This window comes from Gossypium arboreum, chromosome 8 (genome assembly GCF_025698485.1).
Source record: "Gossypium arboreum isolate Shixiya-1 chromosome 8, ASM2569848v2, whole genome shotgun sequence".
Classification (NCBI taxonomy): Eukaryota; Viridiplantae; Streptophyta; class Magnoliopsida; order Malvales; family Malvaceae; genus Gossypium; species Gossypium arboreum.
In genome coordinates this window covers 80,282,648-80,307,334 of record NC_069077.1, presented here as the reverse complement: position 1 = coordinate 80,307,334, position 24,687 = coordinate 80,282,648, and the positions used below count along the sequence as shown (strand labels likewise).

The 24,687-nt window shown below is 36.6% G+C and overlaps 1 protein-coding gene across 8 annotated transcripts; it reads left to right on the top strand.

Moving 5' to 3' along the window:
* The first annotated feature begins 299 nt into the window (after window positions 1–299).
* Window positions 300–24,496, top strand: LOC108461970 (NADH dehydrogenase [ubiquinone] 1 beta subcomplex subunit 10-B-like). 8 transcript variants are annotated; one of them, XR_008269414.1, is made up of 4 exons: window positions 300–674; window positions 1,035–1,089; window positions 10,854–10,937; window positions 11,701–11,936. XR_008269414.1 is itself a non-coding variant. In XM_053017942.1 (3 exons), the coding sequence occupies exons 1-2, from the start codon at window positions 386–388 to the stop codon at window positions 1,064–1,066; spliced, it is 321 nt and encodes a 106-aa protein (XP_052873902.1). In that variant the 5' UTR covers window positions 300–385; the 3' UTR covers window positions 1,067–1,089; window positions 11,701–11,936. The 8 variants fall into 8 exon arrangements, 6 of the variants coding, with proteins under 6 accessions (XP_052873902.1, XP_017617495.1, XP_017617463.1 ...); XR_008269415.1 differs by lacking the exons at window positions 10,854–10,937; window positions 11,701–11,936 and adding exons at window positions 4,060–4,128; window positions 4,710–6,986; XM_053017942.1 differs by lacking the exon at window positions 10,854–10,937.
* Window positions 24,497–24,687: the final 191 nt, after the last annotated feature.

The following is a 24,687-nucleotide window of genomic DNA, read 5'->3' as shown; positions in this document are numbered from 1 at the left end:
AATTATTATAAGAATAAATTTATCTTTTCACACTTCTTTATAGTTTTAAATAAAATAATTAAACCATATTATTTGAGAATCGAATACAAAATTAATAAATTTATATAAAATTTATTGTCATTTCACCAATAATTATTTATTAAAATAATTTTATAATAATATAAAATATTTTCATTCCTCCATGTCATGAACTTAGAAAACTTCTGAACAGTTAAGAGTTGGGTGGAAGAACTTATCATGTTTTAAGCCCAACAATAAATAAAACAACTGAGCAAAAAATAATTATGTTTAAGCCCAACAAGAAAATCCCAAACCCCAAATACGAGACTTAAAATCCCCCGCAAATCTGGAGGAAGCACAGCGCAAAACAAGAGCATAGAGAGAGATGGGGAGAAAGAAGGGAGTGCTAGAGTTCGAAGAAACCGGGCCAGATGACTTCGACCCGGCCAACCCCTACCAAGACCCAGTTGCCATGCTGGAAATGAGGGAGCATATAGTTCGAGAGAAATGGATAGACATTGAGAAGGCGAAGATCTTACGAGACAAAGTCAGGTGGTGTTACCGCATCGAAGGAGTCAACCATCTCCAGAAGTGCCGCCACCTCGTTAGCCAGTACCTTGACGCCACCCGCGGCATTGGTTGGGGCAAGGATGGCCGCCATCCGTCCCTCCACGGTCCTAATCTTTTTTATTTTAAATATATGCTACTTTTATTTTCTTTATTTTATTTAAGCTCGATTGATTGTTAATTTTATTACTTGCTATTTTACTTCCTGAATAAATTTGAAAAAAAAAAAAAGATGAATAATTTTCGCCTATTTAGCTCGTTTTCAATTGATTTTTTTTTTCGTTTACTACTTCCTTTTAATTTTAACAAGGTTTGAGGAAGTCAAAAGCAACGCTAGGGGTAAAAGTAACGAAACGATTGAATGTTAAACCATTATTTTATTTGTTTTGGAATGAGTCAACATTGTTGTTTGGGGGAGGGAATGTCTGAACTGTATTGATCATTGTGTTTAATGATTTCGGATATAGGTCCGAAGGTTGAGGAGGTTGAGTCAGAATGAGTGGCTGCATTCAGCTAAGGAAGGTAATCTGAGGCCCTAATTCATTCTTTATATTATCTATTGAACCTTCTTTTTACCATTGTCTTGATCAAATTATTTCTTACTATATTGTTGTTTGTGAAACTGTTTGGCTGAATTATGGGATTTGTGTAAAGAAAAAGCCTAAACCTACTTAGCTGAATCGTGCGACAAGTATATGCATTCTAAAGCAGAAATAGGTGGGAAAAGGAATGATTTATGTGGTGGCAAAAGCCCTTAGGAAATAACCAAATTTAGATGTTTTCTTTTTTCTTAATCATCTTTGTGAGCGATGACTGTTCTGAATTCGGATCTACTTTGAGAAAAAGAGAACTGCAAACTGGCTTATTGAGACTCTTGTAATATTGACTATTATTCAGTGTGAGGCTACTACAACTACAGAGATGTTCATTCACTTAAACATGATACGTAGTTTTATTAATAAGTCATTTTGCTTTTGGTGGGATTGGGGGTTTAAGGACTCTTGCAATGAGCTTATGTAATCAGTTAGGTGCAAACTGTAAGAATCTTTAATCATCTGGTAGTAGGACCAATGCATTATTAAGTATTAGGCCATTGAACCAAATAAGCTCATAAGTCAGAAACCTTAAGTCTCTTCTTATTACTTTTCAAGGTTAGTGAGCTCCAAATATTTAATGTAATCTTTGGGGGAACATCACATGGGTGTGATAACTGTGCATGCAATTGGAATGGCTTCAATATACGTGATGTGTGCACTAGGTGCAGTAAATACATCTAGCAGGTTTGAGCAAATTATTCGGGAATCATTTTCAAGAAAGTTCAAGCTGCGATACTGTTCAGTGTGGTTTTTTGTCAATGAGGATTGAATTTGATTACTAGGACATTGGTTGCTATAAGCTTTGAGAACGGAAATGCAGGTTGCAAATTGATGGAAAGGAGATTCATACATTTGAGAGTTATCTTAACTTCATGGACAGACTTTAGAGGATGTAATTCATGTAATGGAGTAGTTTGGATAAATTGAACTACAGCAATTGAGAATGTAATTTGATACTTGGTGCATGCATGGTCTTTTATATGGATCACATAATTAGAGACTTAGGTGGGTGCATTGAAACACCATATTTTTGTGTTCATAATTTGGTTGTATATGTGCCTAAACTTTGCATAACGTTGCTCTTTGGACAAGTTTGTTTTGCGGAAAATAGTTTTCATAAGATCATTTATGCATTTTTTGGTGTTTCTTTTGAGGAAGGGTTGAGAAAAAATGAATTTCGAGTCAATGAACAGCATAAGACATCGTCTAGAAGTGAGATGTGATTTCCATTCTATTTCAGCAAGGGCATTCAAATTCCATCCATAAGGCATTTGAATGCCAACCCATTTTCTAGAAATTATTTTAAAGATTATCAAGAAAATAGAAAGTAAGTTTTCATAATCTTGGAAGACTATTAGGATCATCAAGAAAACAATATAGTTTTAGTACTCCTGCACCATTCTCCCCGGTTTGGAAGTCTACCCTAGCAAGAAAATTTTACCACTTCCAACATAAGTTTCCAGATAATCTCTCTTAAGCTCTTCTTCAACTATTTCAACAAGGGCATTCAAATTCCATCCACAAGGCATTCAAATTAGTTTTAGTATTTTTAGGATCATCAAGAAAACAATATAATTTTAGTACTCTTGCACCATTCTTCTCGGCTTGGAAGACTCAACCCCTCCGTTACCCAGACTCAATAGTTGGGGGTGTTATACCAATGTCGACACGATTTGACATGGATTTTAACATCGAATACGAAATCAGATCCGACGAAAATCGACGGACGTGGTAGCAGGCAAACTGAGAAGAAAAACTAGGAGGAAAAGGAAACAAAAGGAGGAGGATACACGGCAGCAGCGGAGATGATCGTCGGCACGTTTTGATCAGGTAGGTGTTGGTAGAGGAAAAGAAAAAAAAATGATAGGGGAGACAGCCTAACGATGGCCAACACTCAACAGTAACAGGGAAAAAGAGAATGTGTTTAGTTGTTAGGGTTTTCCTTTACAAGGCTTTTTTTATTTTTTATTTTATGTTGGTTGGACCAATAGTTATTAATAGGCCAAAATAATGTAAAGGTGAAGCCTTAAAAAATTTTAATTATTATTATAAACTGGTTATTACATATTAGGTTATAAAATATTAATATAAAGTTGAGGTTAATTTATATAAATATGCTGAAAAAAAATTATTTTAAAAACTAGTATGAATTTCTTTAAATTTATCGATTTACGTTGTTTTTTTGAGAGAAAAAGGAAAACCTGCCACATAAGATGTGTTTTCAGGAGAGAACAAAAGCGCGTCCTATAAGACGTTTTCATTGAAGCGCGTCCTATAAGACGTTTTCATTGCCTCATCAATGAAAGCACGTCTTATAGGATGCGCTTTCCTTTCAATGGTACTATTCCAACAGTAATTTTTCCAATGACTAGTAGGTCACTTAGCTTCACGGCACCACTGTAAATCAGGTTATTTGTTTTTTATATATGTTATAGATATATTTGATGATGCTAAGGTAGGTATGACAACGAGTCTTCTAATAAGAAGAGCATGTTTCATAAAACTCAAACATTGGTGCGAGGAAGGAAAATGGAAGGGGTTTTCTAGTATAATCAAGTTATGTGTTGTCTATCTCCATCTAATGAGGTGGTCCTGTTAGTTTAACTTGTTACACCCGAATGCTGTCACAAGTTATAATAACGAGGCCACCGCCTTCGGTGGTGGTGGATAAGATGCATTACTTGATTGTACTAAAACGTCACTATGTTTTTCTTCTTTATATTTATGTTTTGAGTTTTATAAAGTATTTACTTTTGATAAAAAAACTCATTGTCATGCCCACATAACCACTGTCAATTACAGCTCCATTTATGTTCCATCCCTTAATAGTTTAACATTTGTAAATTTCAAGCCTTAGTTACACGTCAACCCCAAATCATATAATTATCGTCAACAGGGACCTTGAGTTGCTACGCGATTCGGCTTTCCGGGTGATGGTTCCATACTCACATGGTAAATGAATTTTGTAAGTCACCCAGCTCCACGACACCACCATAAATTCAAACATTCTTTAAAATTATAACTATGTCTATCTAAAACATGGACAAAAATAAATCTACAAACTTTTAATTTCCAGTCACAAGAAAGAGAAAAGAAAAAAGAAAAAAACAATTTTTGTCAAAGTGAAAATGTGTCTTACAGAGCACGTTTTCACTAACACATTAGTGAAAACATGCTTTGTAAGATGTGTTTTTCTCTCTCTCCAAAATAAAGCGTAAATTGGTAAATTTTCAAAAAATTAGCTTGGTTTTTCAATTAATTTTTTTCAGTATATTCACATAAATCAGCCATAAAGTTGATACTTGTCGTAAAAAAAAGAATTTAAAATATTAATATACTTTGCATAAAATTAGAGAGTAATAAATTTTACAATATAAACTTTCCAAATTTATTGAAGTGAATATGATTGTATTATTTTTCTCAAATTTATTATGCATTTGTCTTTTACCTTATGATTCATAACAAAAAAAAAAACCAAGTGAAATCATTGATAAAAAAAATATAAAGATGTTAGCAACCAACGAACTAACACTGCTGTGGAAGCAGGTGGAGCTGATAGAAAGAGCCAAATTTGGTGGTAATAAAAAGTTTTGTTGCCAGTATTGCGGTGCTGTGAGAGCAGGATCATACACAAAAGTGAAAGCTCACTTATTGAAGATTGCTAATCAAGGCATTGAATAGTGTAAATTTGTTATTGATGAAATACTTCAAGAGCATAGAAGAGAGCCTGCAGCTGTTGAACGGAAGAAAGCAAACATAGTTATACAATCAAAACAGAAAACATATTACATGTCACTTCCCCAAGGTCTGATCTAGTTCAGCCTAAAAAAAGGAGCTTTGGAGTTGTCTTTCACCGCAACAGACAAAGATAGAGTAGATAAGGAGTGTGCCCGAGCATTTTACACTATTGCCATACCTTTTAATTTCGTAAGAAATCCTTGGCTTTGAAGTTGGGTTCTAAAGTTAACAACTACAAATTTTGCCGATTATGTACCTCCTACATTTGATCGACTTCAGATGACATTATTAACTCAAGAAAGGACACATGTTGATAGGCTTCTTTTACTTATACGAGACACATGGAGAAAGAGGGGAACTTTTATATGTTTAGATGGGTGGTCTGATCTTCAACAAAGGCCTCTAATTAACATAATGGCAGCTTCTTTGAGTGGTTCAATGTTTATCATGGTTGTTGATTCAAATGACAAAACTAAAGATGTTGAATATATAGCAAGCTTGTTCATTGAGGGCATTGAAGAAATCAGAGTAGAAAATATCGTGCAACTCTTATCAGATAATGCATCCAATTTCAAAATGCAGGTGCGTTGATTGAATCAAAGTTTTCTCATATTTTTTGGGCTCATGTTGTTCATTGCTTGAACATGGCATTAAATGCTATTTGTGAGCCTTTTGATAAATCATCTCATTATTTGGAATGTAAATGGGTGAAAGATTTGGTGGTTGAGGTGCATAAAGTGAACTGCTTTATCCTAAATCATAACTTGTCAGGATTTATTTTCAATAGATATTCAAATGTGAAATTATTGAAGGTCGTCGAGACTAGGTTTGCTTCTAACATTATCGTGGTTGAGTATTTGATGAAAGTGAAAGAAGCTTTGGAAAAAACGATGACGGACCTAGAATGGAAAGAGTTTAAGGTTAATGGAAAAAGCCTTGTTGAACTGAATGTAATGAAGATTAGAGATTTATTACTTAGTGAAACATGGTGGGACAAAATTGATTTTTTGTTAAAGTTCACATAGCCTATGATTGATTTTTTGAGGGAAGCTGATAAAGATGGAGCTATATTGCATCTAATCTATGACAAGTCGGACTCAATGATAGAAAAAATTAAGGAAATAATTTTTTACCGTGAGGACCAAGACTTGATAATTGGGCATTCAAAATTTTTTGATGCAATCCAAAAATTTCTTGAGAAGAGGTTATTAGATGTAAACACCTATTCCCTACATGACTCACTCGCTAGTTCCTAAAATTATACTACAAAATGGCTTCAAGTGGGAAGTAGTGGCTTTCCAAGAAAAGCTCCAAATGAAGACGAAGAAGTCACATTGCTTAGAGATAAATGTTTTTGAGAGTTCTTCACTGATGAAGTTGATATTCGAAAGGTGTGCTCTAAATATGGTGTCCTTTCTTGTGGGCTGGGTTACTTCAGTTAACCTCATGTCATTCCAACGAGAGGGTATGGAGACCTTTTGTCTTGGTGCGCTAACAATGGTGCAACCACAACCTTGCTTCAAGGCCTTGCTTTTAGGCTTCTTTCTCAACCTGCATTTTCTTCTTATTGTGAAAGAAATTGGGGTACTTCTTCCTTGATACAAACGGTCAAGAGGAACAAATTGTTATCATCTACCCTTGAAGATTTGGTTTTTGTACATTCAAATCTTCGTTTTCTGTTGGTACAAAATAGGTCCAATTTCATTTTGGGATATAGGAATGCAAATCATTTTTATAATTAATTATATTTAAGCAAATTATTAAACTATTATTACTAGGTGGAGATAATATGAAGAGAATTTGCTCGAAGTTGTAGATCTTTCATTGAATGATCCTAAAATAGAAATTGTAGCTTTCAACTTAGTAGGGAAGAAAGAAACGACGATGACTGTGGCAAGTGAGTTGAATAATTTTGAAGACTTGTATATTTTTATTAGCTTAAAATTTTAGTTTATTATATTTTTTTTACTTTTACCAAATGTGTTATGCTATTATGATACATTAAATCTTTTGGGTTTTGGTATTTCAAACTTTGATCATATTAAAATGTTTAAATTTAAATGTTATTAAAGTATATTTTTTAAATGTTAGATGTGTCCTATTACCGTGTCCAACTTTTGGTAAGTGTCTCCGTGTTCGAAATTTCAAGAATTACTATGTTCGCCACTTGGATTCGTACCTGTGTTGCAAGTCTAATTAACATAGCTCGACCCTGATAAGAAAACTTTCACCATTTCATAAATTTCTGGATAATCTCTCTTGAGCACTTTTTTCAACTATCCAACTGCTTCATGCTAACAAGTTTACCCAGCCCTTTCACCAAAAATCTCCTATACTGATTACTTTAGTTTTTTTAACAACGAATAAGTCTTCAAGAACATTTATTTAGCCTTAGGAAACTGCGGAAGCTTATCTGAAATTTCACCAGCATATGCACCAAGACCTTTACAGATAAAAATTACAAACATGGAAAAATAGGTTGCCATTCAAATAATCATTTGTCCTTGGGTAAGTATCAAAAAGTTCACACTAGTGACCATATTTAGAAGTTGAGCATCAAGTTGGGCATTCTATTTCAGAAGCAAGATGCGACTGCCATTTTATTCAGCAAGAGCATTCAAATGCCATGCATAAGGCACTTGAATGCCAACCCATCTTCCAGAAATTAGTTTCAAGATCATCTAAACCAACAACAAAAAGTATTGTTATTGGTCAAAATAGGTAGTTGTGTTGAAATATGTATATATTTTAAATTTATTTAGGTAGATAAATCTTATTTAGGTAGATAGGTTTTATTCATATTCTAGGAATATTTTATTTTATCTTTTAGTAGTTTATTAGAATAAGGGAATTATTTTTCTAATTAGGATTAGAACTCTTCTCTCTATTTAAGTTAAGTTTTTTAGTTAATAATAACAGAACAGTTTTATTAAATGCTCTCTTGAAAACTTTCATGGCAACTGAGTTAAGTTTTCTTTAGTAGCATCATGGTTAAAACAATCTTCATTAGAGATAAGAGATCCAACAATCAAACAGAGGAAGAAAGTTTTACCGTTGAAACAAGTAATGAAAATTATGAGAGCCAAAGTTCTCTAGAAGGGTCTCCATTGACTAAGGAACAACTAGAGCATCTACACCAGCTTTTTCAATCACTACAATTTCAGATGAATTCTTATCTTTCTAACTCATCCAATAATCTTCTTCCTCCTTTGCCTAATCAGGTACTAATTTTTCTATTTTTTTAGTGCCAAGCCTTGTAAAACAAACACGTGGATTGTTGATTTTGGAGCTAGTGATCACATGACTAGTAGTTATTTTCTTTTTTCAACTTACACACCTTGTGCAGGAAATAAAAAAAATCAAAGTAGTAGATGGGTCATTCTCGACAATAGTCGGGAAAGGCATTGTTAAAATTTCGCATTCCTTGATTTTATGTAATGTTTTAGATGTGCCAAATCCAGCTTGTAATCTCATATCGGTCAGTAAATTATCTCAGTCCTCGAATTGTCATGTTATATTTGACTTCTCTATGTGTAAATTTTAGGACATAATCTCAGGGAGGATAATTGGCAATGCTAAAGAATCTGGTGGAATTTACTTTCTTGATGATGACCATCTAAGTCAACCAACAACTATTTTATGTTTAAATTCTGCTTCTATTTTTGATAAGGTTATGATTTGGCATTATAGGCTTGGACATCTTAATTTTTAATATTTAAGATATTTGTTACCTAATCTATTTAAAAATAAAAGTCCTTCATATCACTGTGAATTTTGTGAATTGGCTAAACATCATCAGTCATTTTTCTCACCTTAAAAATATAAAGCTTCCAAACTTTTTTCGTTAATTCATAGTGATATTTGGAGACCTTCAAGAGTCTCAACTTTTTCAGGAAAACGTTGGTTTGTCACATTTATTGATGATCATACTCGCATTTGTTGGGTGTTTTTATTAAAATATAAGTTTGAAGTTAAAAATGTGTTTCAGTTTTTTATGCTATAGTGAAAACACAATTTAGTGTGGAAATAGAAGTACTTCGGAGTGACAATGGTGAGGAATTTTTTAGTGATCAATTAGGTGTTTTCTTAACCAAACATGGTATAGTCCACCAAAGCTCTTGTACAAATACACCACAACAAAATGGGGTTGTAGAAAGAAAAAACCGACATCCTTTGGAAGTAACTAGAGACTTGATGTTCACTAGTCAGGTACCACATTATCTTTAAGGCGAAGCCTTGTTAATAGCTACATATCTTATTAATAGAATGCCTAGTAAAACTCTAAACTATAGAAATCCTTTTAGTCTCTTTAAAGGTAACTTTTCTAACTCTAAATTGATCACAGATTTATCCCTCTGAATTTTTGGGTGTAGTGTTTTTGTTCATTTTCACAACCAAGATAAACTAGATCCTAGCATAAAAAAATGCGTCTTTGTTGAATAAGTTTATAATAAAATGGGTTACAAATGTTACGATCCAATTGATAGGAAGATTATTGTTATCATTAATGTTACATTTGTTGAAACGCAATCTGTGACAGCCCAAAATTGACCCTAGTCGGGAAGTGGTTTCGGGACCGCTAAACCAAGTCACCGAAATGTTTGAGCGTAATATTTATTGTCTAGAATATGTAATTATGAATGTGTGAAAATTTCAAGCTTCGATTTAGTCGAGTGCATGTGAATTCAGTTAGTAGGACTTGTGTGACACTTTTGAAAAGTGATAGGCTAATCTATAAGGACCTAATAGTGCATGTAGTCAAAAGGGAGGACTTGCATGTCAAATTTCCCCCCCCCCCAAGTGCTAGTGGCCGGCCATGACAAGGGATTATGGGCAAAAAACATGTCATAAAACATGTTGTGACAATGGGGTATGTAAGAAAAAAATAAAATAATGAGCATGGGAATTGAATAATGAAAGGGAAGAAAAAAAAAAGAGGATGGTGAGTGCCCCCCCCATTGCCGTGAGTTGAAGAAAAGAAAAGAAAAATTTTTTTTCATCCTTTCCATTCTCTCTTGACCGAAAATTCTAAGGAAGAAGAGGGAGTTCTTGCTTCATGCTTGGTTTGGAAGAGGATTAGGAGGAGGTTTGGCCATACTTGTGTCTAGATTAAGGTATGTTTGAGGTTGTGCCATGAAATTCATGCATGTTTTTAGTTGCTAGCTTGATGTTCTTATTAGCCCATGGTTCAAATCCTTGCTATGTCATGGGGATGATATTCGGCCAAGGTGGATTTTGTGTTCATGCCATTGCATGCTAAATATGAAGCTTGTTGATGATATATGTGATGGTGGGTTGAGGACTCTTGGATTTTCTTTTAGCATTTTTGGGTGAGACATTAAGTTCTTTGGTTAACCATGACCAAAATTGAAACGGTATGGTGTTGTGGTGTATTCGGCCATGGCATATCCATAAGTATGATTTATGCATATTGCATGGTAGGTAAGATTTGAGCTTTGGATATATGTTTATATTTGGATATAAGCAACTTGAGATTGACCCTTGCACCTACATGTATATATGTTTGCACATGATGTATTGGTATGACATATATACTATTTCAAGGTATATATTTGCTTGTGATGATGTTTCGGTTATGAAGTAAATGATAGATGTGTATTGAGCTACAATATGTAATGCATTAGTTAGTAAAATGTATGCCATTTATGTGTGGTATTAAACATGTAATTGGCCTCAACACCAACATGCATAATCGGCCACATGAATGAGTACCAAGGTTGATGTGTTGTTCGGCCATGAGTAAGCATGTTGAAGGCTTTATCTTGACTTAGAAAATTCGGCTAAGGAAGAGTACTAACTAATGTGTTGAGTTTGATTCGTGATTTCCGTACATATGTGACTTTAAGGTCTAATGAATATATGTGGGCTAAGTACCTTGAATTCCTCTTTTCGATGCTCAAATGATTAAATCAATTTATTTGTTAAATTAAGCTCAAGAGCAAAGGGGAGCTAAATCCGATAAAGGGAAGGAAAAAGTAGTCGAATAGCCGTCGAAATCGCTCGACCACGTCCGAGGTAAGTCTTCGAGTAATGACCCTACTTGAATTATATTGAAATGATTTGTCATATTATGGCGGATAGCCGAATGTGCGTAGGGACTACGTTGTAAAGTCAATTGAAATCATGCTCTTTGTGTGTGGCTATTGAGTCGAAATTGGAAAGGTTGGATAAATGTTTTGTGTTTGAGCCTTAGTAACGAAAATGAAATATGGATGTGTCGTGATTATTGATATATGTGTACATGAGCATTAGAATGATACCCGGGCTAAGTCCGAAGGCATTTATGCTAGTGATTATATCCGGCTAAGACGAAGGCATTCGTGCGAGTTGTTATATCCGGGCTAAGACCCGAAGGCATTTGTGCAAGTTACCAAATCCGGGTTAAGACCCGAAGGCAATTGTGCTTGTGGATTATATCCGACTAAATTCCGAAGAAACTCGGTTTGAAGGTGAGCGTTTTGGTGCTGTAATAAATTCAATTAATACGCTCGAAAAACCCATACGATAAGGTATGTTTACATGTGCATCGGAAAAGTCGATTCGTTTGATATAGTATTCGTTCAATCGACTAACGAACTTTCAGCTCTTAGATAGGTTGATACCTTGTGTGTGTATATACTGATGATGTGTGAAGTAAGTATGATTATGAGAATGTGTATTACTAAAGTGATTCATTTAGCTATGTGAATGTAATACTTTAGTCAAAGCTGATTTCATTACTTGAGACTTACTAAGCATTAAAATGCTTACCCCGTTGCTTTGGCTCTCTGTTTTATAGATTTTGCTCGTTAGCTATCGGATTCGGGATCATCGAAGTCGAAGTCATCCACACTATCAAAGCCCTTTTGGTACTCTTTTAGTTGAACTCTGGATATGGCATGTATAGGACTACCCTTTGCTGTTTTTCAAGTACGTTTTGTGATGTATGTGTGTACAGCCATGCGAAAATGGCTCGTAAAAGTGGAGTATGGCATTAGATCATTTGTGTTTATGTATATAAGTATGGTTTCAGGATGTGACTACGGACTGAATGGAAGTGTTGGGCAAATGATCAGCCATTGGAATGGCTAAATATGATTATATGTGGACCTATGTATGACAAAACTCTAGTTGGTTCATGGAAACCACGAAATAGGTAAAATTTACCTTGAAAACAGATGCTGACAGCAGCAGTGGTGTGGATTTGAAAAATCACTAAAATTTGTAGTAATGGAATTAAATAGTGAATAAATTATTTAAATGAACCTTGATGAATCTACTTTCATATGGAAGAAACGAAACGGTCATATGAGTTATATGTTAAGAGATATTAAAGTTCTCATGAAACAGGGCCAGAACGGTTTCTGGATCCCCTGTTCCGACTTTGGAAATTCATTATAAATTAACCAGAGATAATTAGGAGTCATGCCATATATGTATATATTCCTCTTTGAGTCTAGTTTCTATAGAAACAAACGGCATCAGTATTGAAGCCCTGTACAGGGAGATATCCAAGTCGTAATGCGCGAAGGTCAGTGTAGTCGATCCCTGTAAAAGGTGAGACTTTAACTAATAAACTGTACTAATTGGCCCGACCAAAAATTCTAGGAAAAAATATGTAGATGGACATATGAGTCTAATTTCAGGGAAAAATTACGAAACTGATTTTCGAGCTTTGAAACTCAAGATATGATTTTTAAGGCGACAGTGATGCAGTAACCAGCTTGTCTGGAAAATTTTAAATGGATTGTGAAAATAATTAAGTTAAGTCTGTGTGCACCTTGTGTTCGACTCAAATAACAGACTCGGGTACGGGGTGTTACAATTTTATTGGTATTAGAGCTACGGTTTAGTCGATTCTAGGACTACCGTAATGCGTTTGGGTCTAGCTATACATGCCATTTTATGTGATTATTTGATAGTGTGGTGATTTCTGACAATTGCAAATGTGTTTATTTATAGTAATGGATCCCGATCCCAACCGAGCGATAGCTGATGATGTGGAGAGTATGGCGTCTGCTCCCGCACAAGGGACAGCGCCGGCGGACTCTCAACCTATTGCTAGCAATCCGAATGATGAGGCTAGGCAAGCTTTTTATAGCGTGATGAATGATTGGTTCAACCAATACATTCGAACTAATCTACTGTTCCACAACCTCCATTCCCGACTAATACAACCCCCGCACCTACAATACCTCCGGTAACTGACCAAATAAGGTCAAATAAGCCCCCAGTTGACAGAATCCGAAAACATGGGGCTACCAAATTTAAAGCTACGGATAGCGATGATGCCGAGCAAGCTGAATTTTGGTTGGACAACACTATCCGGGTACTCGATGAGCTATCTTGTACACCCGATGAATGCCTAAAGTGTACTATCTCCTTGCTACGCGATTCTGCCTACTATTGGTGGAGTACTCTGACTTCTATTGTGCCCCGAGAGTAAGTATCTTGGGAATTCTTCCAAACCGAGTTTCGAAAGAAGTACATCAGTCAGAGGTTCATTGACCAAAAATGGAAGGAATTTCTTGAACTCAAACAAGGTTCTATGTCGGTACACCGACTATGAGCGAAATTTGTGAGGCTTAGCAGATGCGAGAATGCATTTTTTCGGAAGCGGTGATGTGTAAACGCTTCGAAGATGGGCTGAATGATGATATAAAGCTGTATGTTGGCATTTTGGAAATCCGAGAATTTGTGGCACTTGTCGAGCGAGCTTGCAAAGCCGAGGAGCTCAGTATGGAGAAAAGAAAAGCTGAGGCGGGAGCAAAGGAGTTTCGTAAGAGGTCTTCGGGAAAGCCCTTCCCACAGTCATCAAAAAAATTTAGAGATGGCTTAGGCCGGTCTAGAGACACTTCGGGCTTTTCTAGACGAGATCACGATCGACCCCCTGTGAGCACACGAGTCACTTCGATTGCCAGTGTTGGAAATGATCGTCGAGACAGAACGGAATGTCGATATTGTGGTAAATGACACTTGGGGAATTGTAGATTCCATGACCGCTCCTGTTACAAGTGCGGGTCAGCCGACCACTTTATCAAAGATTGCCCGAGACTGTTTGAATAGAACGAAAATCAGAGTGGGAAACCTGGTGTTGCCACTGCTCGAGGTAGACCGTCTAGAAACACGGGCAACCCTAGTGGCGGTCAAAGAGGATCTAGAGATGCTACAACCAGATCTGAGGCTCGTGCGCCTGCTAGAGCTTATGTTATACGTGCCCGCGAGGATACTTCTTCGGCAGATGTTATTACGGGTACTTTCACTCTCTTTGATACTAATGTGATTGCCTTGATTGACCCTGGTTCTACTCATTCTTATATATACGAAACCCTAGCATCCAGTAAGACTTTACCTATAGAGTCTACTGAGTTCGTAATTCGGGTATCAAATCCCTTGGGTCGCTACGTGCTTGTCGACAAAGTATGTAAGAAATGTCCCCTAGTGAATCGAGGTTCCTGTTTTCCGGCGGACTTGATGCTTTTGCCGTTTGATGAATTTGACGTTATCCTCGATTTAGATTGGTTGATCGTGCATGATGCGGTTGTGAATTGCAAAAGCAAGACTATTGATCTGAGGTGCGCAAATAACGAGATAATCCGAGTTGAGTCTACGGACTTAAAGGGGTTGTCAGCTGTAATATCAGCAATGTTGGCCCGAAAATATGTAAGGAAGGGGTGCGAAGCATACCTTGCGTATGTACTTGATGACAAGGAATTGGAAAAGAAACCCGAATCTGTGCCGGTGGTTTGTGAATACCCAGATATTTTTCCCGAAGAATTACCGGGTTTGCCACCTGTTCGGGAGATAGAGTTTGGTATTGAGCTTGTACACAGGACCACACCGATTTCGATAGCTCCGTATCATATGGTACCAACGGAATTAAAGGAGTTGAAAGCTCGATTGCAAGAGTTGGTGGATAGAGGTTTTGCTCGCTTGAGTTTTTCACCTTAGGGTGCACCGGTGTTGTTTGTGAAAAGAAGGACGGAACCATGAGGTTGTGCATCGACTATCGTCGACAATAAAGTGACAATAAAGAACAAATATCCGTTATCAGCGTATCGATGATTTGTTCGATCAACTGAAGAACCTCGGTGTTCTCAAAAATAGATTTGAGATCGGGCTATTATCGATTCTTAATTCGAGATTCGGACATACCCAAAGCGCCTTGAGCGAGATATGGTCACTACGAGTTCTTAGTGATGCCGTTTGGGCTCACTAATGCCCCTGCGGTATTTATGGATTTGATGAATCGGATCTTCAGACCATATTTGGATCGGTTCGTAGTTGTGTTCATTGACGACATCTCGGTCTATTCAAGAGATGAGACCGAACATGCGGAGCACCTGAGATTAGTGTTGCAAATTTTATGGGATAAGCAGTTATATGCTAAGTTCAGCAAGTGTGAGTTCTGGTTAGGCGAGGTTAGCTTCTTGGGTCATGTAGTATCTGCATCGGGTATTCGAGTCGACCCGAGCAAAATTTCAGCCATACTTAACTGGAAGCTTTCGAGAAATATTACTGAGGTTCGGAGCTTTTTGGGACTTGTCGGTTACTACCGACGGTTTGTAAAAGGATTCTCGATGATAGCCACACCCATGATAAACTGCTTTGAAAGATGTCAAGTTGAATGGACGGAAAAGTGTCGAAAAGTTTCGATCAATTGAAAACTCATTTGATTGAAGCTCGGTATTAGTGCAGCCGAATCGGCAAAGAGTTTGTCATCTATAGTAACGCCTCCTACTTGGGTTAGGTTGCGTATTGATGCAAGAAGGTCGAGTTGTGGCCTATGCGTCGAGACAATTAAAGCCACATGAGAAAAATTATCCGACCCATGATCTCGAATTGGCTGCCATCGTATTCGCCTTAAAGATATGGCGACATTACTTATTTGGTGAGAAGTGCCATGTGTATTCGGATCACAAAAGTCTCAAATATTTGATGACTCAAAGAGACTTAAATCTGCGACAAAGGCGTTGGCTCGAGTTGTTAAAAGATTATGAGCTTGTCATTGATTATCACCGGGAAAGGCTAATGTGGTTGCGGACGCCTTAAGCGAAAATCACTTTGTTTGCTTTACGAGCAATGAATGTACACTTGTCTATTCTACCCGACAATGTGTTAATAGCCAATTAAAGGCCAAACCATTATTGACTCATCAAATTCGTGAAGTTCGAAAGTTGACGATGAGTTGGTTGCAAAATGGGTGAGTGTGTTCGAACAAGGAATCGGAGTTTCAAATTGATGATGATGATTGTTTGAGGTTGAAGTCGTCGTGTGTTCCAAGGAATTGAACTCATTTCGATGATTCTGAACGAAGCCCATTGTAGCCGAATGTCAATTCACCCGGGAGTACGAAGATGTACAACGATTTGAAACGTCGGTTTTGGTGGCATGGTATGAAAGCGAGACATCTCCGACTTTGTTTGAGATGTTTAATATGTCAACAAGTGAAAGCGGAACATCAAGTGCCTTGAGGTTACTTGACCGATCACGATACCCGAGTGGAAATAGGATCGAGTCACAATGGACTTTGTGTCCGGACCGCCATCGTCGACAAGTAAGAAGGATGTGATTTGGGTTGTTGTTGATAGGACCGACTAAGTCGGCTCACTTTATCCCCGTCTGCGGATTTTTCAATGGATAAACTAGCTGAATTGTATGTTTCTCAGTTGTGAGATTACACGGGTGCCTATTTCTATCGTGTCGGATAGAGATCCGAGATTCACCTCACGATTTTGGAAGAAATTGCAAGAAGCTTTGGGTACCAAGTTGCATTTCAGACCGCCTTTCACCCCCAAACCGATGGTCAATCCGGCGGATAATTCGGATACTTGAGGATATGTTGAGATGTTGCATCCTCGAGTTCGGTAGTTCATGGGAGCGGTATTTACCTTTGATTGAATTCGCTTACAACAACGGTTTTCAAGCAAGTATTAAGATGGCACCTTACGAGGCTTTGTGCGGCGTAAATGCCGTACACCATTGTTTTGGACCGAGCTTGGTGAAAGCAAAATTTTGAGTGGATTTGATTAAAGATCTTTGAGCAGAAAGTAAAAGTAATCCGTGAAAATCGAAGATAGCCTCCGATCGTCGAAGTCGTCGCGGATCTGAAGCGAAAAGACATTGAGTATCGGTGGGAGATAAAGTGTTTCTTAAAGTTTCGCCTTGGAAAAGATACTCGATTTGGCGCAAGGGCAAATTGAGTTCGAGGTTCATCGGGCCATATGAGATATCCGAACAAGTCGGTCCGATTCGCGTATCGTTTGATTTTGCCCCGAACTTGAAAAGATTCACGGCGTCTTTCATGTTTCGATGCTTGACGCTATAGATCGATCCATCGCACATAATTAGTCCATCGAGGTCGAAATTCAAGCCGATATGAGTTATGAAGAAGAACCGATTCGTATCCTAGCACGTGAAGTGAAAGAGTTGCGAAACAAAAGGGTTCCGCTAGTGAAAGTGTTATGGCTCAAGCACGGGATGGAAGAAGCTACTTGGGAACCCGAGAACTCTATGAAAGAGCGTTACCCAAACCTATTTACCGGTAATATTTTCGGGGACGAAAATTTCTTAAGTGGGGGAGAGTTGTGACAACCCAAAATTGACCCTAGTCGGGAAGTGGTTTCGGGACCGCTAAACCGAGTCACCGAAATGTTTGAACATAATATTTATTGTCTAGAATATGTAATTATGAATGTGTGAAAATTTCAAGCTTCGATTTAGTCGAGTGCATGTGAATTCAGTTAGTAGGACTTGTGTGACACTTTTGAAAAGTGATAGGCTAATCTATAAGGACCTAATAGTGCATGTAGTCAAAAGGGAGGACTTGCATGTCAAATTTCCCCCCCCAAGTGCTAGTGGCCGGCCATGACAAGGGATTATGGGCAAAAAACATGTCATAAAACATGTTGTGACAATGGGGTATGTAAGAAAAAAATAAAATAATGAGCATGGGAATTGAATAATGAAAGGGAAGAAAAAAAAAAAGAGGATGGTGAGTGTCCCCCCCCATTGCCGTGAGTTGAAGAAAAGAAAAGAAAAAATTTTGTTCATCCTTTCCATTCTCTCTTGACCGAAAATTCTAAGGAAGAAGAGGGAGTTCTTGCTTCATGCTTGGTTTGGAAGAGGATTAGGAGGAGGTTTGGCCATACTTGTGTCTAGATTAAGGTATGTTTGAGGTTGTGCCATGAAATTCATACATGTTTTTAGTTGCTAGCTTGATGTTCTTATTAGCCCATGGTTCAAATCCTTGCTATGTCATGGGGATGATATTCGGCCAAGGTGGATTTTGTGTTCATGCCATTGCATGCTAAATATGAAGCTTGTTGATGATATATGTGATGGTGGGTTGAGGACTCTTGGATTTTCTTTTAGCATTTTTGGGTGAAACATTAAGTTCTTTGTTTAACCATGACCAAAATTGAAACGGTATCGTGTTGTGGTGTATTCGGCCATGGCATATCCATAAGTATGATTTATGCATATTGCATGGTAGGTAAGATTTGAGCTTTGGATATATGTTTATATTTGGATATAAGCAACTTGAGATTCGGCCCTTGCACCTACATGTATATATGTTTGCACATGATGTATTGGTATGACATATATACTATTTCAAGGTATATATTTGCTTGTGATGATGTTTCGGTTATGAAGTAAATGATAGATGTGTATTGAGCTACAATATGTAATGCATTAGTTAGTAAAATGTATGCCATTCATGTGTGGTATTAAACATGTAATTGGCCTCAACACCAACATGCATAATCTGCCACATGAATGAGTACCAAGGTTGATGTGTTGTTCGGCCATGAGTAAGCATGTTGAAGGCTTTATCTTGACTTAGAAAATTCGGCTAAGGAAGAGTACTAACTAATGTGTTGAGTTTGATTCGTGATTTCCGTACATATGTGACTTTAAGGTCTAATGAATATATGTGGGCTAAGTACCTTGAATTCCTCTTTTCGATGCTCAAATGATTAAATCAATTTATTTGTTAAATTAAGCTCAAGAGCAAAGGGGAGCTAAATCCGATAAAGGGAAGGAAAAAGTAGTCGAATAGCCGTCGAAATCGCTCGACCACGTCCGAGGTAAGTCTTCGAGTAATGACCCTACTTGAATTATATTGAAATGATTTGTCATATTATGGCGGATAGCCGAATGTGCGTAGGGACTACGTTGTAAAGTCAATTGAAATCATGCTCTTTGTGTGTGGCTATTGAGCCGAAATTGGAAAGGTTGGATAAATGTTTTGTGTTTGAGCCTTAGTAACGAAAATGAAATATGGATGTGTCGTGATTATTGATATATGTGTACATGAGCATTAGAATGATACCCGGGCTAAGTCCCGAAGGCATTTATGCTAGTGATTATATCCGGGCTAAGACCCGAAGGCATTCGTGCGAGTTGTTATATCCGGGCTAAGACCCGAAGGCATTCGTGCGAGTTGTTATATCCGGGCTAAGACCCGAAGGCATTTGTGCAAGTTACCAAATCCGGGTTAAGACCCGAAGGCAATTGTGCTTGTGGATTATATCCGACTAAATTTCGAAGAAACTCGGTTTGAAGGTGAGCATTTTGGTGCTGTAATAAATTCAATTAATACGCTCGAAAAACCCATACGATAAGGTATGTTTACATGTGCATCGGAAAAGTCGATTCGTTTGATATAGTATTCGTTCAATCGACTAACGAACTTTCGGCTCTTAGATAGGTTGATACCTTGTATGTGTATATATTGATGAAGTGTGAAGTAAGTATGATTATGAGAATGTGTATTACTAAAGTGATTCATTTAGCTATGTGAATGTAATACTTTCATATGGAAGAAGCGAAACGGTCATATGAGTTATATGTTAAGAGATATTAAAGTTCTCGTGAAACAGGGCCAGAACGGTTTTTGGATCCCCTATTCCGACTTTGGAAATTCATTATAAATTAACCAGAGATAATTAGGAGTCATGCCATATATGTATAGATTCCTCTTTGAGTGTAGTTTCTATAGAAACAAACGGCATCAGTATTGAAGCCCTCTACAGGGAGATATCCAAGTCGTAATGCGTAAAGGTCAGTGTAGCTGAGCCCTGTAAAAGGGGAGACTTTAACTAATAAACTGTACTAATTGGCCCGACCAAAAATTCTAGGAAAAAATATGTAGATGGACATATGAGTCTAATTTCAGGGAAAAATTACGAAACTGATTTTCGAGCTTTGAAACTCAAGATATGATTTTTAAGGCTGACAGTGGACGCGATAACCACTTTTGTCTGGAAAATTTTAAATGGATTGTGAAAATAATTAAGTTAAGTCTGTATGCACCTTGTGTTCGACTCCGGTAACGGACTCGGGTACGGGGTGTTACACAATCTTACTTTGATTCTAATCTTCAGGGAGAGAATTATAGTAAGGAAGATTCTATAATTGATCAAGAAAACTTTAGTAATATACAATATAGGGATTCTAATAATGGGGAAAATGAATTTATGATTAACACAGAAATTAATGATGTTAATGTTGTTAATGAAAAGGACTATGAAGATGTAGAGTTTGATCATGAGAATAAAGAACAAATAAATGAGTTAATTGTTTACTCAAGAAGAAATCGAAATCAAGAAAGTGGAATCCACTAGATTCATCACCAAGAATCTGACCCGTAAGATCTTGTCAAAAGTCCAAGTAAAGCTCATAATTCAACCAATGAATTTTCTTATTTAGATATTCCAATTGCTAAATGAAAAGGGGTTAGAAATGTTGTCAAATATCCCATGTCTAACTTTGTGTCCTATAAAGCCTTGTCTTCGACATTCTCAACCTTTGCTTCATGTCTTGATACTGTGAAAATACTCAAAAATGTGAAAGATGCTTTACAAATTCCTGATTGGAAGGAGGCTATTTTAGAAGAGATGCGCACTCTTGAAAAAACAGGTACATCGGAAATAGTGGAATTACCTATAGGGAAAAAAACTATGGGCTATAAGTGGGTGTACACAACCAAATTCAAACCGAATGGATCTTTAGATAGATACAAAGCTCGACTAATGGCTAAAGGGTACACTCAAACATACGGGATAGATTATCTTGAAACATTTGCTTCAGTAGCTAAATTAAATTCTGTTAGAGTTCTTTTATCAGTTGCTGTTAATTTTGATTGGTCCTTACAGTAGCTAGATGTGAAGAATGCTTTCCTAAATGAGAAACTTGAAAAAGAAGTTTACATGGATCCTCCTTCAGGTTTTGAAGAAAAATTTAGAACTCGAGTATGTAAACTTAAGAAAACTTTGTATGGTTTAAAGCAGTCTCCTCGAGTTTAGTTTGAACGGTTCACTCAAGTTAAAAAACAAGGTTACTCAAAAAGGCAAGCTGATCTACAATGTTTTATCGACACTCACAAAGAGGTAGAATAGCAGTTATTATAGTTTATGTCAGTGATATCATTATTACAGGAGATGATGTGGATGAAATAAGACATCTCAAGGAGCATCTAGCATTGGAGTTTAAGATCAAAGACTTGGGTCTTTTGAAATACTTTCTTGGAATGAAAGTTGCTCGAACAAAGAAGGATCTTGTGGTCTCTCAAAAAAATATGTGATTGATATTTTAAAAGAGGCTGGGATGACTGGTTGTTGCTCAGTTGACACACTAATTGATCCAAATGTAAAATTCGAAAATAAAGAAGGTTAATTAGTTGATAAAGGGCAGTACCAAAGATTAGTTGGTAAGTTAATTTACTTATCACATATAAGGCCAGACATAATTTTTACAGTGAGCTTAATGAGTCAATTTATGCACTCCCCAATGGAGGAACATGAAGAAGCAGTGTTTCGAATTCTAAGATACTTGAAGAGTTCACCTGGAAAGGGCTTATTCTTCAAGAAATCTGAACAAAGAGGAATTGAAGCTTATATAGATGCAGATTGGGCAGACTCAATAACAGATAGAAGATCTACATCAGGATACTGTACATTTGTTAGGAGAAACCTTGTGACTTGGCAAAGCAAAAAATAAAGTGTTGTAGCAAGAAGTAGTGCAGAGGCTGAGTTTAGATCAATAGCTCAAGGAATTTGTGAAATGATGTGGTTAAAAAGAATTATGGAAGAGTTGAGGAAACCAATAACTTCGCCAATGAAGTTGTCTGTGATAGCAAAGTTGCCATTAGTATTGCTTACAACCCAGTCCAGCATGATGATAGACACTTTATCAAGGAGAAGATTGAAGAAGGCCAAGTGCGCATGTCGTTTATTCCTTCAAAACAACAAATTGCTGACATACTTACCGAAGGGCTCTTTAAGACAAATTTAATTTTCTTGTAACCAAGTTGGGCATAATTGATATATATGCACTAACTTGAGGGAGGGTGTTGAAATTTGTATATATTTTAAATTTATTTAGGCAGATAAGTTTTATTTATATTCTAGTAATATTTTATTTTATCTTTTAGTATATTAGAATAAGGAAACTTTTTCCCCTTATGTTTTAGTAGTTTATTAGAATAATGGAATTATTTTCCCAATTAGAATTTTAGTTAATAATAACAGAACAGTTTTATTAAATGCTCTCTTAAAAACTTTTAAGTTGACCTTAGTGGCAAGTGGTAGTTTGGTAATTAGTACTCCAAAGTTTGTTATCTAATTGTATATGCACTATCTTATGGTATGAGAAATGAAATGAAGAAAGTATTCTTTCTCATGTAATCTTATTTTCTTCTATTTTCTTTTCTCTTTCCTCCTTTCTCTTTCTTGTGTAATTCTTCATTGTAAGTTTTAGGCTTGCATTGTTGGTACTCGAGCTAATCATCATGACTCCCAGCTACAATCATGTGGTGTGAGCAGTAATATTATTGCAATGTGCGCCTAGGGTGATTAAGCTAGCTCAAAGCCAACTAGTGTGGGTGCGGGGACTGTAGAGTGTAGTGGATTGTTCAATTGCAAGGTGTGGGACTTGGATCCCACAAGGTTATGGCATTTCCTAGTGGAGTTTATATGGATTTAGGTTCTCCAATCTCAATAGCTAGTTTTTGAGGTGTGGCTCTCTAACGGTCTGTATCAATTGGTATTAGAGCCATCACTAGGAGTTTTAAAAATGGTATTTTCCAAGACAAATGAACCACTACCACGAGCATAAGATGTCCTATGAGAAGCCACTTTGCCTTTCACTTTAGTATTTCTACAAAATTAAAGATACCGAAATTGTCTTAGTGGCTTATGCTGAAAATAATGCCTTCAAGCTGGGGCATCTTGTTGATACATGGAGTGCAAGTTGTATTATAATTGAGATAACTACTTCAAAGGCTCCTTGGATCCAACAAAGTCAAGAGCTTGATGCATTCTTCTATGCCCATACAACAAAGTCTCGTTTACCTACTCTAAAACAGCTTTCTTTGAAGCAAAAGGTTTCCACTACGATGTTTCTACCATGCTAGAATGTCATCCTTGAGGACAAGGATGTTTTGAAGAGTGGGGTATTGTTATGGGTCAAAATAGGTAGTTGACTTTAGTGGTAGTTTGGTAATTAGTTGTCCAAAGTTTATTATATAATTGTAGATGCACTATCGTATCGTATGAGAAATGAAATGAAGAAAGCATTCTCTCTCTCGTTCTCTTATTTTCTTCTCTAAAACACTCTCCTTTGCTTTTCTCTTCTTCTCCTCCGGAAAATAAGTTATTTTTTTTTTCAAATTTGAAAGCCATTTTTTATGGACCAAGTCAGTTCATAAAACAACTTTCTTTTATGTTGCTGAATGTACTGTTTGGTCTCCTTTTGACATTTTCAAATTCAGTTTATCTGCTGTTACTTGATGCCTGTGTTCTCTTCCTAGTTGATAGAAGCTTGATGATTAGCTCTGACATCCTGTGTGGTTTATTATATAAAGACTATTCTTTTAGGAGAAATATCTGGTTATGTTCTATATATCATTCCAGTTTCATTTAAATATTTCTTTACATATATCCTTAAAGATATGCTTCGAAAGATAAGTAGATACCGTTGGTGCAAAAGAAATTAAGTTGCGCAAGTAATGTGGCAAATAGACCACACTCTTATTCATTGTGCCCCTTGGATTCGTTGATAATACACAGTTGGAACTCCTTTGTCTTTTCTGAATATGTCAAATGGTCAGTTCAGTCTCCATTAATTTTATGTGGTATGATTACTGAATTGTGTATTTGTGATCACAATGATTCAAACCGATCTCCATACATGTCAGTATGACTTCTTAATGGTACAAGGAGTAAAATTCCCTTTTGTGTTAACTTGAAGAACTTGCAACAACAGAATTAATATAGTGTTTCATTGTTGCAGGGACTGAGTTTGGCATGCAGAAGTGAGGGACCTGAATAACTGTTCAATGATATGGCTGTTATTGTTGTTTTTATTGTAAAGAGTGTTTAGAATCCAAAATCTTGCTATCCATAACCGTACATCAGGTAATGAAATAAGTTTGTTGTCATTTCCCTGTTGGATAGCTGATGTGATAAGATTTAGAAGACAATACATATTTTTTCTGCTATATTTGAGTGACTATTAGAATTTGACTGTTGCAGCCTACTGCAAAATGAGATCTGATGCGACCTTAATAAGTAAACAGCTTCGAATCTTAAGATGCTCTCAACTTGTAGTTTGACCAGGTGTAGATACATGATTGGCTATTTATATATATATATAAATATGCTTCGAGCTATTGCAGTTATCTTTTTGCTTGGTATGCATACTATGAAAGCATTAGGAGGATTCGAGATTTTGAACTTGGACTTGAATTTATCACCCAAGTTCGGATATATTTGATGGGGTA

Excerpts from the sequence above, each read along its gene's own strand:
- LOC108461970 (XM_017762014.2), top strand. The coding sequence starts at position 386 with ATGGGGAGAAAGAAGGGAGTGCTAGAGTTCGAAGAAACCGGGCCAGAT. Across the intron at positions 675-1,034 it reads CCGCCATCCGTCCCTCCACG|GTCCGAAGGTTGAGGAGGTT; the intron begins GTCCTAATCTTT and ends TTTCGGATATAG.